This window comes from Esox lucius, chromosome 18 (assembly GCF_011004845.1).
Source record: "Esox lucius isolate fEsoLuc1 chromosome 18, fEsoLuc1.pri, whole genome shotgun sequence".
Lineage (NCBI taxonomy): Eukaryota > Metazoa > Chordata > Actinopteri > Esociformes > Esocidae > Esox > Esox lucius.
In genome coordinates this window covers 28,415,093-28,429,764 of record NC_047586.1, presented here as the reverse complement: position 1 = coordinate 28,429,764, position 14,672 = coordinate 28,415,093, and the positions used below count along the sequence as shown (strand labels likewise).

The 14,672-nt window shown below is 40.8% G+C and overlaps 1 protein-coding gene across 1 annotated transcript in view; it reads left to right on the top strand.

The window, feature by feature from the left end:
• The window catches only part of LOC105009234 (protein tyrosine phosphatase non-receptor type 14), a 265,726-nt gene that overhangs the window by 70,036 nt on the left and 181,018 nt on the right, over positions 1-14,672 (top strand). Inside the window, exon 2 of the mRNA XM_029114543.2 lies at positions 5,001-5,365. Within this exon, the coding sequence (XP_028970376.2) occupies positions 5,192-5,365 (174 nt within the window). The 5' untranslated portion in view covers positions 5,001-5,191. The remainder of the gene's footprint in view (positions 1-5,000; positions 5,366-14,672) is intronic.

Genomic DNA, 14,672 nt, shown 5'->3' with positions numbered 1-14,672 from the left:
AAATAAGCAACATGCTTTAATAACAAGTTGGTGAGCAGGTAAATATGGTGAAACCAAGTAAACATTGCACCAATTATGAGAGCAACATGTAATTCACATACCTCCAGGGCTGCAATCCACAGGGTGTTGTGGTGTTGATGTGCATCCTTGGGGTGGTAGGGGTCCACGCTGGAACGATTTTTACTCCTCTGGCGATACACACGTCCGGTCTCTCACGTCTCTAGGAATAGTTAAGGTTTTGTAAGCATTTACCCTGCAAAACATATTTTCATTCCAAGTTTCAAATTATTATGTTTTCAAATTCACCTGCATGCTTGATGAGCTTATAAGGGACAGCCTCCCAGGTGTCTTCAGGTGGTGAACAAGTTCTGGCAAACTTGTCATGGCTGAAAGATTTCCTGCTGGTGATGCTGTTTGGTGGCCAGTACCAAAGTCTGCTCCACTGCTGCCACCAAGGGCGTAGATTTGGTTTGAACATTGGGGGGGTTTAAAGTTGTGTGCTGCCTGTTTTTTTTTTCATGTGTATTGGAAACTTCCCCTCTTGATTACTGACATTAAGACAAATATTTTTTGTATTACAAGTTTTTAGAAAATATATGTTTAAATATGCTAATTGGGTATTATTTCATTAAATATGTGCAACTGTGCATACATTTCCAGAAGAGAAATCTGAACATTGGATAAAGCCAGATTCAAAATTCTTGTTTCATTATGTTGACATATTACAGTCAAAGGTTTTTACAGAGGGAATTTTGGATATCTCTTTTTATCACTCCATTAATTAGAAAAAACTGCCAACAGCCATAAAAAATCTATTTTCGCCCCTCTTTTAGGTACAAAATGTTGTATAAATCAGAATGTGAATGATATATAAACAAACCCCTCTGTAAAAACCTTGAGAATAAGGATAGGAATACACATGGAAAATTTGGTGAATGTAAGTGCTGCTGAAGTGGAGATTTCTGGCTCAGAGTATGAGAAAAAACCCATTTTGAGAAAACAGCCTTTAAAGATTTGTATTGTAAAAATGCATACTTTTTTGTGGAAAAAACTATTTACAAACATAATATCTTATAAAATCATTAGCAATCAACAATACAAACCATCTAAAAAAAACGTCAACACTTATAACACAGCATTTATAGCCTTTAACTGAACAGAATAGCGAAAAGAAAAGGCAAAAACACACTCCGAGCATGTCACGTGATGCGTCTGAACGAATCACGTTGTCAGAAATTGACATCAGCCAATGAGATCCGCTTTTAGAGTAAAATGCCCAATTTTAATTTGACGATTGCTTGCTGATAAAAAGGAAATTAGCATATTTAGACCCCACAGCACTCACCATGAGAGAGAGACCTTTCCAGTGATATATGATATGACAGGGTACAAACAGCGATTGCGCGGAGCAGCAAGTTGATTTAGAACGACAACTTTTGATGAATTTAGGCGAAATCAAGAGACTCAAATAGACTAGAATGTATTAGTAGTAAATGTAGTAAAAGTAGTAAAATAAAGACCTAATGTGTATTTTTGACTTTTTTTACACCACAAGTCTGAAAGAAGTCATGTTATTGAAGACAAATAGCCCCCATAGAGCCCCAAATCTCAACATTGACCAGTGAAAAAAACGATGTTTTTGCCTGCCGTGTCTCGCCTTAAGTACAGAAACCGCCAGTAAATCGTTCATTCATCCAATTCGTTAAAAAGTCAGATTAATTTAGGAAGAAAACAAACACCGATGTGAATACTTTTGTCATTGATAATTACAGACACTATTGAAAAATGAACTAGCAAAACAGACGGCTGATTTGGTAACTTGTTATACTGATAAGTGAGCTATAAGTTAAATACATTGAAATGGAGATTAGCTAGCTAAAATATATCTGGTTTAACTGGTGTGTACTTAGCTATTACACAATATTCTCATACCTCATTCTCAGTACATGGTTGTTGTTTTTTTACATCCCTCTCTGACCAGCAGTTAAATAAAGTCCGCTGTGCAGCGCTTCTCTTCATTTTTGAACGTTACCTGTCGTCGTGACTCGTGTGCTCTCCACTCGCGTTGTTTTGGAAAAAGTGCGCCTTGGGCGTTACCAATCGGTTCAATGGAGGGGAGTATTATTATTATTTTTTTTCCTATTTGATTATGACAAACTATATTTGAGTAGGAACAATTATTGTTACAAAATATATGAATTCTTCATACTTTTCATTTGATCTACTGTAATTCTCATGTCGAAATATTGGGGGGGTTGTAACTGATGGATTTGAATATTGAGGGGGTTACCTCCCCCCCATCCCCCCCATAAACTACGCCCCTGGCTGCCACACAGTCATCCTCCTCCGGGAACAAAACTACAGAAAACTTCATCTCCTGAAAGCAATGTTAAGAAGAGAGGTTTAAAACCTGGCAGCATAAAACACACATACAGGCTAGCTAAGAACAATGTGGATACACAGACACCTCAGTAACGGAATTGCAACGGAGTGTCACTGTGTAATTGCAAGTCCAGGTTTAGCTAGTCTAATCTAAAATTACTGCCAAGAGTAACATTATCCACATGATGTGGATAACGTTACACAAAGAAACACAATTTACCCAACGTTATGTATCAGTTGATAAAAGTTAAAAGGAGTAAGCACATATTATACAATTCTAACTTGTTGATACCCTAAGAAACAAGATTTAGACAAGTTAGCTAACGATGTTACCATACCTGTTCAACTGTTGATATGCGAAGAAGCACAAAACATCCGAACTTGAGGATAAACGAAGAAACAAAAAATAGTAAGCAAGCAAACTTGTGGACACATGAAGAAACATGGGTTACTGTAGGTATTTAATCTCAGGCCAGTTTCTATAAGTTGTTTTCCCGCCAATGGTTTAGAACTTGCTTTCATCTACCAGTAACTTAATTAAAGAATTCAAATGTTAATAGAATATTGCAAACAGTCATTGTTTAATACAAAACAGTCATTACGTTCTTACTCCGTAACCTAACAACACTAGTCATTTATAATGGCGCAGAACATAACTCACCATAGCTATGTAGGTGACTAGGCGTTCAACAATTTTCAGTCTGATGTTCAAAAAATCCTTGATCTTCATTTGTTTCGGGAGTTCATCAAATTGTAGTAAAACAACGTGATAATCCACATGTTGTATTGTCCAATTAAGAGCATATAGCTTATAACTTACACACTTTGAACAAGAGTTGACGAGAGAACCAAGTCGCTAAAATGAATGTTCCTTCTAGTTTTCACGCTACTACAGTGTGGGATCCAAATGGCGATTGTCTTGCCTTACACATGTGCAATTCGCTATAGCACCATCTACGGACACGGCGGTGTTTAAACACAGTAAAGAACTGTCCCCCATGAAGCATTAAAGTCGAGGCTATAGATGAGTAGTTGAGCTAGTACCATGCAGTGGAAAATGGCCATTAGTTTGGGAAAATATTATGGTAAGCAATGGCGAGATGTGTTAACTGTACATGTCTACACAAAGGTCCTTTACAAAAGCAATAGTGCAATAGTCAAAGTCTATTTTATTTATAAACTACCAATGTTGACAAAACTTCTGTATACTAAGATTTAACAATATTAAAATAAATCAAATAATCAGTACAAGAATAATAGCATCTCTGCTGGAAGAAAATGGCAGCACAATCAGATACAGCAGACCTCTTTTCGGCGGCTAGCCGCCAGCATAACGCAGTCTGGCCGCTGGTGGAAAGCTGCCTGAAATGCAAATTAGCTTATGGAAATTGAGATCAGAAGAAAAGCGGCAAAAGCTGGTGGCCCGCTGACTGTACGACATTATAGCCGCCGCTAGCCCGCCAGCAGCAAAACGCCGGCGGCCCGCCAGCGATTGCTCACTGGGTAGCCTGGTGAGCACACGTTTCCCTGTGTAAGGTCATAAGCAGTTGTTGTGGAATTTCACATAGATATTGATAGATTAATAACACAAAGACACCTTAATTTACAAAGTATAGCTGAGTCATTTAATACGTTTTAACATGCTGCATGGAGAGAGTCCGCATGCAAGGAATTCTCTCCCGAATGACCTGATCCCTCCTGCTTATATAGAATCTATCATTGTAATCTTAACCAATGGAAGTTAAGACAATTACTCTACCATTATATTAGTTCCTGAGGTCCAAAGAAGGGCTTTAGACAATGAGGCACCGAATCTTGCCAGACAGGGCAAGTGATACACCACAGGAGGTAACAAAAGGTCAGGATGAATATCTTTTGGGTATAAAGTGGGGAGCAGGTATAGGAAGGGAGTCGCAGAGTTACATGACAATGGGGACAGTAGAAACAATGGACCTCTAACATCTTGGCCTGATTGTCGCATTATTCAAGAGAGGCTTCTATGCTAGAAATATTACATAGGGAAATGATTCTAATTGACAGGCTAGATAACTACAATTTCTCCCATACAGTACATAAGTGTATCCTAGAGTTTAATTCAGCTGTGTTCATATAATATTAAGCCACCCTCTTCTATGTCTGTGGGCTGTTCTCTTGGGCTGAGCTGGATATAAGGAAAGGACTCCCACTAATGAGAAAAAAAAGCTCCATTACTTCCTCCAAAGCCAACTGTCTGCTTTGAATGTATTCCTCTTTCTAGTGTCTGAATTTGATTCATCCAGGTCTTCACATCTTCTCCCAGACCAGACTCTAAAATGGAGAATTAAAGAAGCCAGACACTTGGCTTGAATCACTAGTATTACTACTAGTTGGTTATGTTGTTTCACTGATTTTACTTGACAAATCTACTGTCCTATTATTTATTTTCTATTCACTCTGATTGTGTTTCTCCAGGGCAATCAACTAACATTCTAAAGGGTGTCAGACCTCACCCTCATCTAAATAATTGCCATTTGCAATACGTTAATTGTAATGCTCAAAAACTGCACTATCTTGTATTGTTATTTTTTTCTGGTATGTATCTGATACTAATGTTGGTCTTTTTCCATCTCTTCCTGCAGCTCCCAGTGAACTTCTTCCCCTCCTCTTTCTATTCCGGACTACTCTGGGAATGGGCCAGCACCTATCTGGGGTGCCCTACTTCGCCTGGGGGTGTGGCTGCCATGCACCGGTGGGGAGGGCTATGTTAATGTCTTAGAGCCCTTTCTTGTGACCTTTTAACCTCTCACACCATTGTGACCACCCCTGAGCCATGCCGTTCAAACTGAAGCTGCGTCGCACAAGGCGCTATAACGTGCTCAGCAAAAACGTCTTTGAAATAAGAATTCGTCTGCTGGACAACAATGTTGTAGAATTCAGATGGTCTGTGGAGAGCACAGGCCAAGAATGTCTGGAGGCAGTGGCCCAAAGACTTGAACTGCGAGAGGTGATTATTATTTTAATTTATCCTTTATTTATGCAAGGAAATCAAGATGAGACCAAGGTAATTTTTGGAGCTGAACCCGGTATAACGGCAATGTAATTATTTACAGTTCTGTGAAAAAGCATTTGCCCCCTTCCTGATTTCCTCTATTATTGCATATTTGTCACACTGAATAGTGTCAGATCTTCATAACAAAGGTAACATAAAATGAAAAGAACGAGAATACCAAACACATAGTTCTGTGTTTAACCCTTTGAAGAGTACAATCACACCAGTGTGATCAGGCTAGAGTGGTTCCTGAAGCTTACAATCACACCGGTGTGATTAGAACGTATTGTTAGAACGCACCATTAGATCATCTAGGTACGAGTGACATAACAACCACTGGTCAGACCACGCTTTTATTTACTCACATTTAGTTCAAACAGCGTTTATAACTTTATTTCCAAATTGTAACTGTTTGAAAATCAACTCTATGATATTAACAAGGTAGCAAGCATTCTAATTGAGACAAGAAGAGTTACTTATGTATTTGCCATGTTCAACAAGTTTATAAAACCCCCTAAAGCAGATAGCATCAGAACTCATGTCCACTGTATAATTTAATGAATTTGCATCTTTCTTTAGTGAAAAAATTTAAAGTATTAGATGGACCATCACCAGAACTACACAGTCTAACAAGGACAATGTATCATCACTACGACCACCAAGACATAACATGGTTATTATGTCACAATTTAATACAATTGATCCCTAGAAGAAACAGTTTGACATCTTAAAGCTTCCACATGTTGTCTTGACACACTGCCATCAGACTTAAAAAATATTATGTACTCTATAACAATGGACATTGGCTCTCTGCAATCCGGCATTTTTCCAATGTCTCTAAAAACAACTGCCATTAAGCCCCTATTAAAAAAGAGAACACTGGATGTATCTATATTGAACAACTATAGACCTGTATCAAATCTCCCTTTTATAGTCAAGATTATTGAGAAGGTTGTCTTCAAACAACTCAGCAATTTTGTGAACTCACTCGGTCTCTTAGACAAATTTCAGTCAGGCTTCCGACCTCACCACACTACTGAAACGGCCCTGATAAAAGTTTGGAATTATATACGGCTGAATACTGATTCCGATAAAATAACAGTTCTGGTTCTATTAGATCTCAGTGCAGCATTTGACACATAGATCATAGAACACTTCTAGATAGGCTGGAAAATTGGTTCAGATCTTATCTTGATGGCCGGAGTTACTTTGTCACCATTGGTAATCATGAATCTGATAGGGTGGCTATGGCATGTGGAGTTCCCCAGAGATCAGTTCTCAGACCGTTTCTGTTCAATCTCAATATGCTACCTCTTGGCCAAATTCTACAGAACAACAACATTAACTACCATAGCTATGCCGATGATACTCAAATATATATGGCTCTCAAACCCTATAACAACAGCTCAATAGACTCACTGTGTCATTGTATAGAGCACATAAATACCTAAATGAACCAAAATACTCTACAATTAAACCAAGATAAAACCGAGATTATTGTGTTTGGCAACAAAAATAAAATAACTAGTATTAGTAAAGAGCTGGATTCTTGGGCCCTAAAAACCAGGGACCAAGTGCATAATCTTGGTGTTCTGACTCAGACCTCACATTTAACAGTGATATCAAAGCGGTCACATAAACAGCACTCTATAATCTTAAAAATATAGCCAGAATCAAGGGCTTGGTGTCCAAAATGACCAAGAGAAGCTCAACCATTATCTCTAGTAGGGTTGACTACTGTAATGGCCTTTTGACTCCCCAAAAAACTAAAACAATTAAACAGCTACAGCTCATTCAGAATGCTGCTGCTAGAATGTTAACCAGGACCAAGGGAACAGAGTACATCACTCCGGTTCTTAAATCTTTTCACTGGCTTCCAGTCTGTTACAGAATAGATTTTAAATTGGTGCTTTTAGTCTATAAATGACTGAATGGTTTGAATGTTTGAAGAATATAAACTGAGCAGGGTTCTTAGATCAGCTAATAGAGTCCAAACTACACGTGTTTAGCAGTTATGCTGCGCACAACTGGAATAAATACCTGATGATCTTAGACATGCCCCAAACGTGTCAATATTAAAATCCAGGTTAAAAACATGTCTTTTTTCCCATGACGGAGCATTTGAACTTAACCGCACTGTTTAGCCTTACAGTTTTATAGCTTTCTATGTTTTTATCCCATTTTTATTCTATTTTATTTATATTTTATTATTGTTAAAATTATGTAAAAATTATTATGTTTTTGTTTTGATGTTTCCATTTGAGTATTTGTTTTTATCCTATTGTATTTTTATATTTTTTCTTTGTGAAGCACATTGAATTGCTTGTATGCATTGTGCTATATAAATAAACTTGCTTGCTTGCATGCTACGTACCAACAGGCAGCCAACAATAGCAGTCATATTTTTCTAAAATAAACATAATACTTCTGACACCAAAACAAATGATATTAGCGACTATAACATCTTACAATATCCTGGGAAAGCTGACAACTGGTCAAAATCATTGTGTAAAAACTTTCTAGAAGTTACATCACCCCTTTCTGGGCGCTGCTACGTTTGTTTATCAACCAAAGATAAAGAAAGGTGATAAGATCAGTAACTGAGACCGGATGGTCATTTAAATTTGTGACCCCCCCTACCAATGTTTTGATCCATTCTTCAGCAGTGGCACATCATGCAGGTACTACATATCTACAGTGTGTGTGGCAATCTGTCGTTGGTGGTTGACTTTCAGTAATTACAGTAGTTTAAACAAAGGATATGTTAGACATTTCTTTACTTCAACCGCTCAATACAATAAGACACATTAATAACCGTCGCCAATCTTCATTTTCACTGCATTGAATTACAGGACACACTTTGCTAGCTAGCGGTTAGCTGATGTTTGCTAGTTAGCTACAGTTACATCAACCAGTGTTTGCAGCTGTTTGAATTTGAGTCAATGAGAGAAGCTTGCAATGCAATGTATGTAATGTTCCTTAGCTTGCAAGGTGACTGTTCAACCATCTGAAAAGCACTTAATGAATGTAGCTAAAGTGGGGTTAATCCAGTCACTTTATTTTATGTTGGTATGGTTCACACACACAATAGCTGAATTTGCAGAGCTACAATAGCGAGCAAACCGATGGAACAGTATTACAGCACTACTTTTGGTGTCCCCCTCAGGAATTGCTGTTGAGAAAAAAGCTCAACGTAATCTTAAAAAATCTGTTTTTTTACTGATCGTATTTTTCCATTACTAAATTCACAATTCGTTAGGAATTCATAATTTTTCATAAACGTTAGAGGGCTTTTGAATAATTGCGTAAATAAATTACTTACACACCACCTATTGCCTGATAGGTATGTTTTATTGATACAGCAAGTGAAGTGTGTCAGTATCTTTTGCACTGTGATCTTTAGAAAAAGGACAGCATTTCTACAGTTGGTCAATAATTAACCTTTTTAACAGTATTACTACTGGTAGTAGTTTGCTAATATAAATGAAATGATGCATAACTAGCAGCGTGGTGTTTTTGGGAAGCTGCTGACATCACAATCACATTCTGGAACTCTGAGTGAGTACTGAAATCACACACAAAAAAACTCACGTTGCGGGCCTTTAAGTGATATTTGAAATTTGCGTGTGAAAAGATTAAACCATAATTGTATTTATTGAAGGAAAACAGTAATCCAATAGCAAGTGTGAAAAAGTGATTGCCCCCCTGAACTTAACAACTACAATATAGGACACAAAAAGTATGTTGGCACCCCTACTAATTATTGAGTTCAGTTGTTTCAGCCACACCCATTGCCCACAGGTGCATACAATCTAACATATAGTCATGGTATCTCCATAAAAAACACTGGCAGTACAATGACTCATACTGAAGAGCTCAGTGACATTAAACATGGCACTGTCATAGGATGTCACCATTACCAGAAATCAGTTTGTTACATTTCTGTCCTAACTAGATCTGCCCCGGTCAACTGTAAGTGCTATCATTGTGTAGTGGAAACCTCTAGGAGCAACAGCATCTTAGCCATGAAGTGGTAGATCATGCAAACTCACAGAGCGGGTCCACCACAGGCTGAAGCACATAAAATTTGCCTATCATGTGTTGTATCATTCAACACAGAGTTTCAAACTGCCTCTGGAAAAAAACATCAGCACAAGAACAGTGAGTCAAAATGAGTTTCCATGTCCAAACAGTTGTATGCAAGCATCATATCAACATCCACAATGCAGAGGGTCGGCTGGAGGTGTGTAAAGCACACCGTCACTGGACTCTACAGCAGTGGAAATACACTCACCTAAAGGATTATTAGGAACACCATCCTAATACTGTGTTTGACCCCCTTTCGCCTTCAGAACTGCCTTAATTCTACGTGGCATTGATTCAACAAGGTGCTGAAAGCATTCTTTAGAAATGTTGGCCCATATTGATAGGATAGCATCTTGCAGTTGATGGAGATTTGTGGGATGCACATCCAGGGCACCTGTTCCACCACATCCCAAAGATGCTCTATTGGGTTGAGATCTGGTGACAGTGGGGGCCATTTCAGTACAGTGAACTCATTGTCATGTTCAAGAAACCAATTTGAAATGATTCATGCTTTGTGACATGGTGCATTATCCTGCTGGAAGTAGCCATCAGAGGATGGGTACATGGTGGTCATAAAGGGATGGACATGGTCAGAAACAATGCCAAGAAAACATCCCCCACACCATTACACCACCAGCCTGCACAGTGGTAACAAGGCATCCAGGTCCTCATTCTGTTTACGTCAAATTCTGACTCTACCATCTGAATGTCTCAACAGAAATCGAGACTCATCAGACCAGGCAACATTCTTCCAGTCTTCAACTGTCCAATTTTGGTGAGCTCGTGCAAATTGTAGCCTCTTTTTCCTATACTGGATGTTTTTCCTTTTTCACACCATTCTTTGTAAACCCTAGAAATGGTTGTGCGTGAAAATCCCAGTAACTGAGCAGATTGTGAAATACTCAGACCGGCCCGTCTGGCACCAACAACCATGCCACGCTCAAAATTGCTCAAATCACCTTTCTTTCCCATTCTGACATTCAGTTTGGAGTTCAGGAGATTGTCTTGACCAGGACCACACCCCTAAATGCATTGAAGCAACTGCCATGTGATTGGTTGATTAGATAATTGCATTAATGAGAAATTGAACAGGTGTTCCTAATAATCCTTTAGGTGAGTGTATGTTCTCTAGAGTAATGAATCACACTTTACAGTCTGATGGATGAATCTGTGTGTGGCAGATGCTAGGAGAACTCTACCTACCGAAATACATGGTGCCTACTGCAAAGTTTGGTGGAGTATGGATAATGGTCTGGGGCTGTGTTTCAGGGTTTGGGCTAGGCCCTTGAGTTCCAGTGAAGTGTCATCTTAATGCTACAGGATAGAAATACATTTTAGACAATTAGATGCTTCAACTTTGTGTCAACAGTTTGTAGAATTCTATGTTCCACCATGATTGTGCCCCTGTGCACAAAGCAGGGTCCATAAAGGCATCATTCGACAAGGTTGGTGCGGAGGAACTGTGACCCACACAGAGCCCTGGCCTCAACCCCACTGAAAACCTTTGGGATTAATTGGAGCGGCGATTGCAATCCAGGCCTTCTCTTTCAACATCAGTGCCTGACCTCACAAATGTTCTATTGGCTGAATGGGCACAAATACCCATAGAGACACTCCATTATCTTGTGGAAAGCCTTCCCAGAAGAGTGATTGCTATTAAGGTATGGTTACACCTGCCAGAGCCACCAACCACCTCCCATTCATTCTCAAATAGAAATGTAGTGTTGACAAGCGATTTTTGCAGCTGGCAGAAAAGCAGTGAGATTTTTTGCTTGGGAAGCAGTTAGGTAGTTTGACATGTAGCTGCCACTTCAGAACAGTATTAACAACCAATTACAGATGACACTCAAGGTTCTTAGGGCAGCTGGGCTTGTTTGGGATTCACAAGAGTATACTTCAGTTCCTTTAACACTAGGCCCACTAAATGCCTACAGGAATTGAGGTTTGAGTTTGTCATTGAGTTTGCCATTTTGAACGCTACACCCTCCTCCTTCCATTGCTAAATAGGCTTATATTAAATAGTTCTGTTCAGAATTCTAAACTCACAAATGGAAAACTATTTAGAGTCTATATACCTGTTTTTTACCCTGTTTTCCGACCAAATCGGCCAATAGCCCACGGCACCTAGCATTGGCGGCCAGGCCTCCCGCTTATGGTACCCAGGTGCTTATCACCCCTCACTGAATGCATGAAGTCAATGAATGAATGCACAATACTCCCAGATGAGTCTTGGTTGAATTTGAATGAACTTACAAATGAAATACAAGATTTCCATGATCATTCAACAATTTAATTTTTAATAATAATATTATTGAAACATAATATAAACGATATAGGTTACTTGACAAGTCAACATACAGTGGGGAGAACAAGTATTTAATACACTGCCAATTTTGCAGGTTTTCCCACTTACAAAGCATGTAGAAGTCTGTCATTTTTATCATAGGTACTCTTCAACTGTGAGTGACGGAATCTAAAACAAAAATCCAGAAAACCCCATTGTATGATTTTTAAGTAATTAATTTGCATTTTATTGCATGACATAAGTATTTGATACATCAGAAATGCATAATTTAATATCTGGTATAGAAACCTTTGTTTGCAATTACAGAGATCATACGTTTCCTGTAGTTGTTGACCAGGTTTGCACACACTGCAGCAGGGATTTTGGCCCCATGCTTGTATGTACCCTCACAGCGATGCACCAAAAGAAAGGCTAAAAAACAAGTAGGAATACATTTTTAGTCATGGACAACAAAATAACTACACCCTAATAAAGATACTAAAAACTATATAAAGTAGAGTGTCTGGTAGCAGCAAGCTAGCTCTCATCTCTCTCTCCACGTCTGCTGCTACTCTGTGACTTAAACATCCACATGGACTCCCCCACCTGCAAGCTCTCATCAGAATTCACCATTTAACTGGATAACTTCTCTCTCACCCAACATGTCACATTCCCCACCCATGAAAAAGGACACATCCTCGACCTGGTCTGCTCCAGTAACCAACCGGTGCTCGACCTCCATCCATGCCTCTTTCCCCTCTCTGATCACAAACTGATACGTTTCACCATCCCTTCTCCAACCCCACGCCCCCGCCTCCTCAGAGAAATCACCTTCCGCAACCTTAAATCAATCGATCCCCACCATCTCTCTGACCTGCTCTCCACCTGGACTCAACCCTCACCTCACCTGATGATCTCACGAACCACCTCAACTCCACCTTGTCTACCTCCCTCAACACTCTGTCACCCCTCAAAACAAAAACTGTCACTTTTAACACATCTTAACCCTGGTACACACCTGCACTCCGGAAAATGAAACAAACTGGCCGCCAACTTGAACGTCTGACAAAGAAATCATCCCTCACAGTCCATTATGAAGCCTATAAACTCCATCTCACTGCCTACAAAGACGCCCTCATTGCTGCTAAATCTGCCTACCTTTCCACCATCTTCACCGACCCCTGCCAAAACCCCAGAACCCTTTTCTCCACAATGAACAACCTCATCAAGCCCCGGACCAACACCCTATCGACCTCTACTCCGGATCTCTGCAACTCATTCCACCACTTTTTCGCTGACAAAATCAACATAATTTACCAATCTCTATCCCCTGTATCTCACCTCTCAGTATCTACTCCAGCACCCACCATGGACCCTCCACTCCCCATCTCTCCTGATCTCTCGACCCCTCCTCCTCACTGCCTCCTCTCCCAGTTTGACCCGGTCACTCCTTCTGAAATCTCCAAACTCATCAGCTCTTCCAAACCCACTACCTGCTCCCTTGACCCCCTCCCTAATCCACTCATGAAGTCCTGCCTCCCCGTCCTATGCCTCTACCTCACTAACCTCTTCAACCCCTCACTTTCCCTTGGAACTGTCCCCTCTGCCTTCAAAACTGCCGCTGTCACCCCAATCCTTAAAAAACCTGGTCTGGATCCCTCCTCCCTCAACAACTACCGCCCAATATCCAACCTCCCCTTTCTGTCTAAAACCCTGGAACGCATAGTCGCGACAAAAATACAAACTCATCTTCATGCTAATAACCAATTAGATCCCCTCCAATCTGGCTTTCGCCCCCTCCACAGCACTGAAACCGCTCTCCTCAAAGTCCTAAACGACCTCCGCACTTCTGCTGACACCGGTTCCATCAACATCCTCATCCTCCTCGACCTGAGTGCAGCCTTCGATACCGTGAGCCATAACATCCTGCTCACCAGACTCAAAGACCTCGGTATCAAAGGTACTGCACTCAGCTGGCTCCACTCCTATCTATCCAACAGATCCCACTTCATCTCTCTCCATAACCACACCTTGGCCACAGCCACAGTCACTCAAGGTGTTCCCCAAGGCTCTGTACTCGGCCCCCTCCTCTTCATCATCTACATCCTCCCTCTTGGTCAGATACTTCGCCACTTTAACCTGGACTTCCACTGCTATGCCGATGACACCCAAATCTACCTCAGCACCAAATCCCCCCACAATCCTCCCCTCTCCCACATCAACTCCTGTCTGTCAGCTATTAAAACCTGGATGCAACACAACTTCCTCAAACTCAACAGCGACAAAACAGAATTCCTCCTCATAGGCTCCAAATCCACACTCAGCAAAACCAATAACCCCACTCTCACCATCGATGGCACCACTGTCTCCCCATCTCCCCAGGCCCGCAACCTTGGCGTTATCTTTGATTCTACCCTCTCCCTTGAGCCTCACATCCGTCAAGTCATTAAAACCTCCTTCTTTCACCTCCGCAACATCGCCAAAATCAGACCCTCTCTCACACCCACCGCTGCTGAAAGACTCATTCACGCCTTCATCTCCTCCCGACTGGACTACTGCAACTCACTTCTCCTCAGCATCAGCTCTACCAACATCAACCGACTCCAACTGGTCCAAAACGCAGCGGCCCGACTCATCACCCGCTCCAAATCCTGGCACCACATCACTCCAGTCCTAAAACAACTCCACTGGCTTCCTATCTCCCACCGGATCACCTACAAAATCCTGGTCCTCACCTACAAAGCCCTCCACCATCTGGCCCCCTCATACCTCACTGACCTCCTCTCCCCGTACCAACCCTGACGGTCCCTCAGATCCTCCTCAGCTGGTCTCCTCTCCATCCATAAATCCCACCTCCGCAGTTTTGGGGACAGAGCCTTCTCCAGGGCAGCT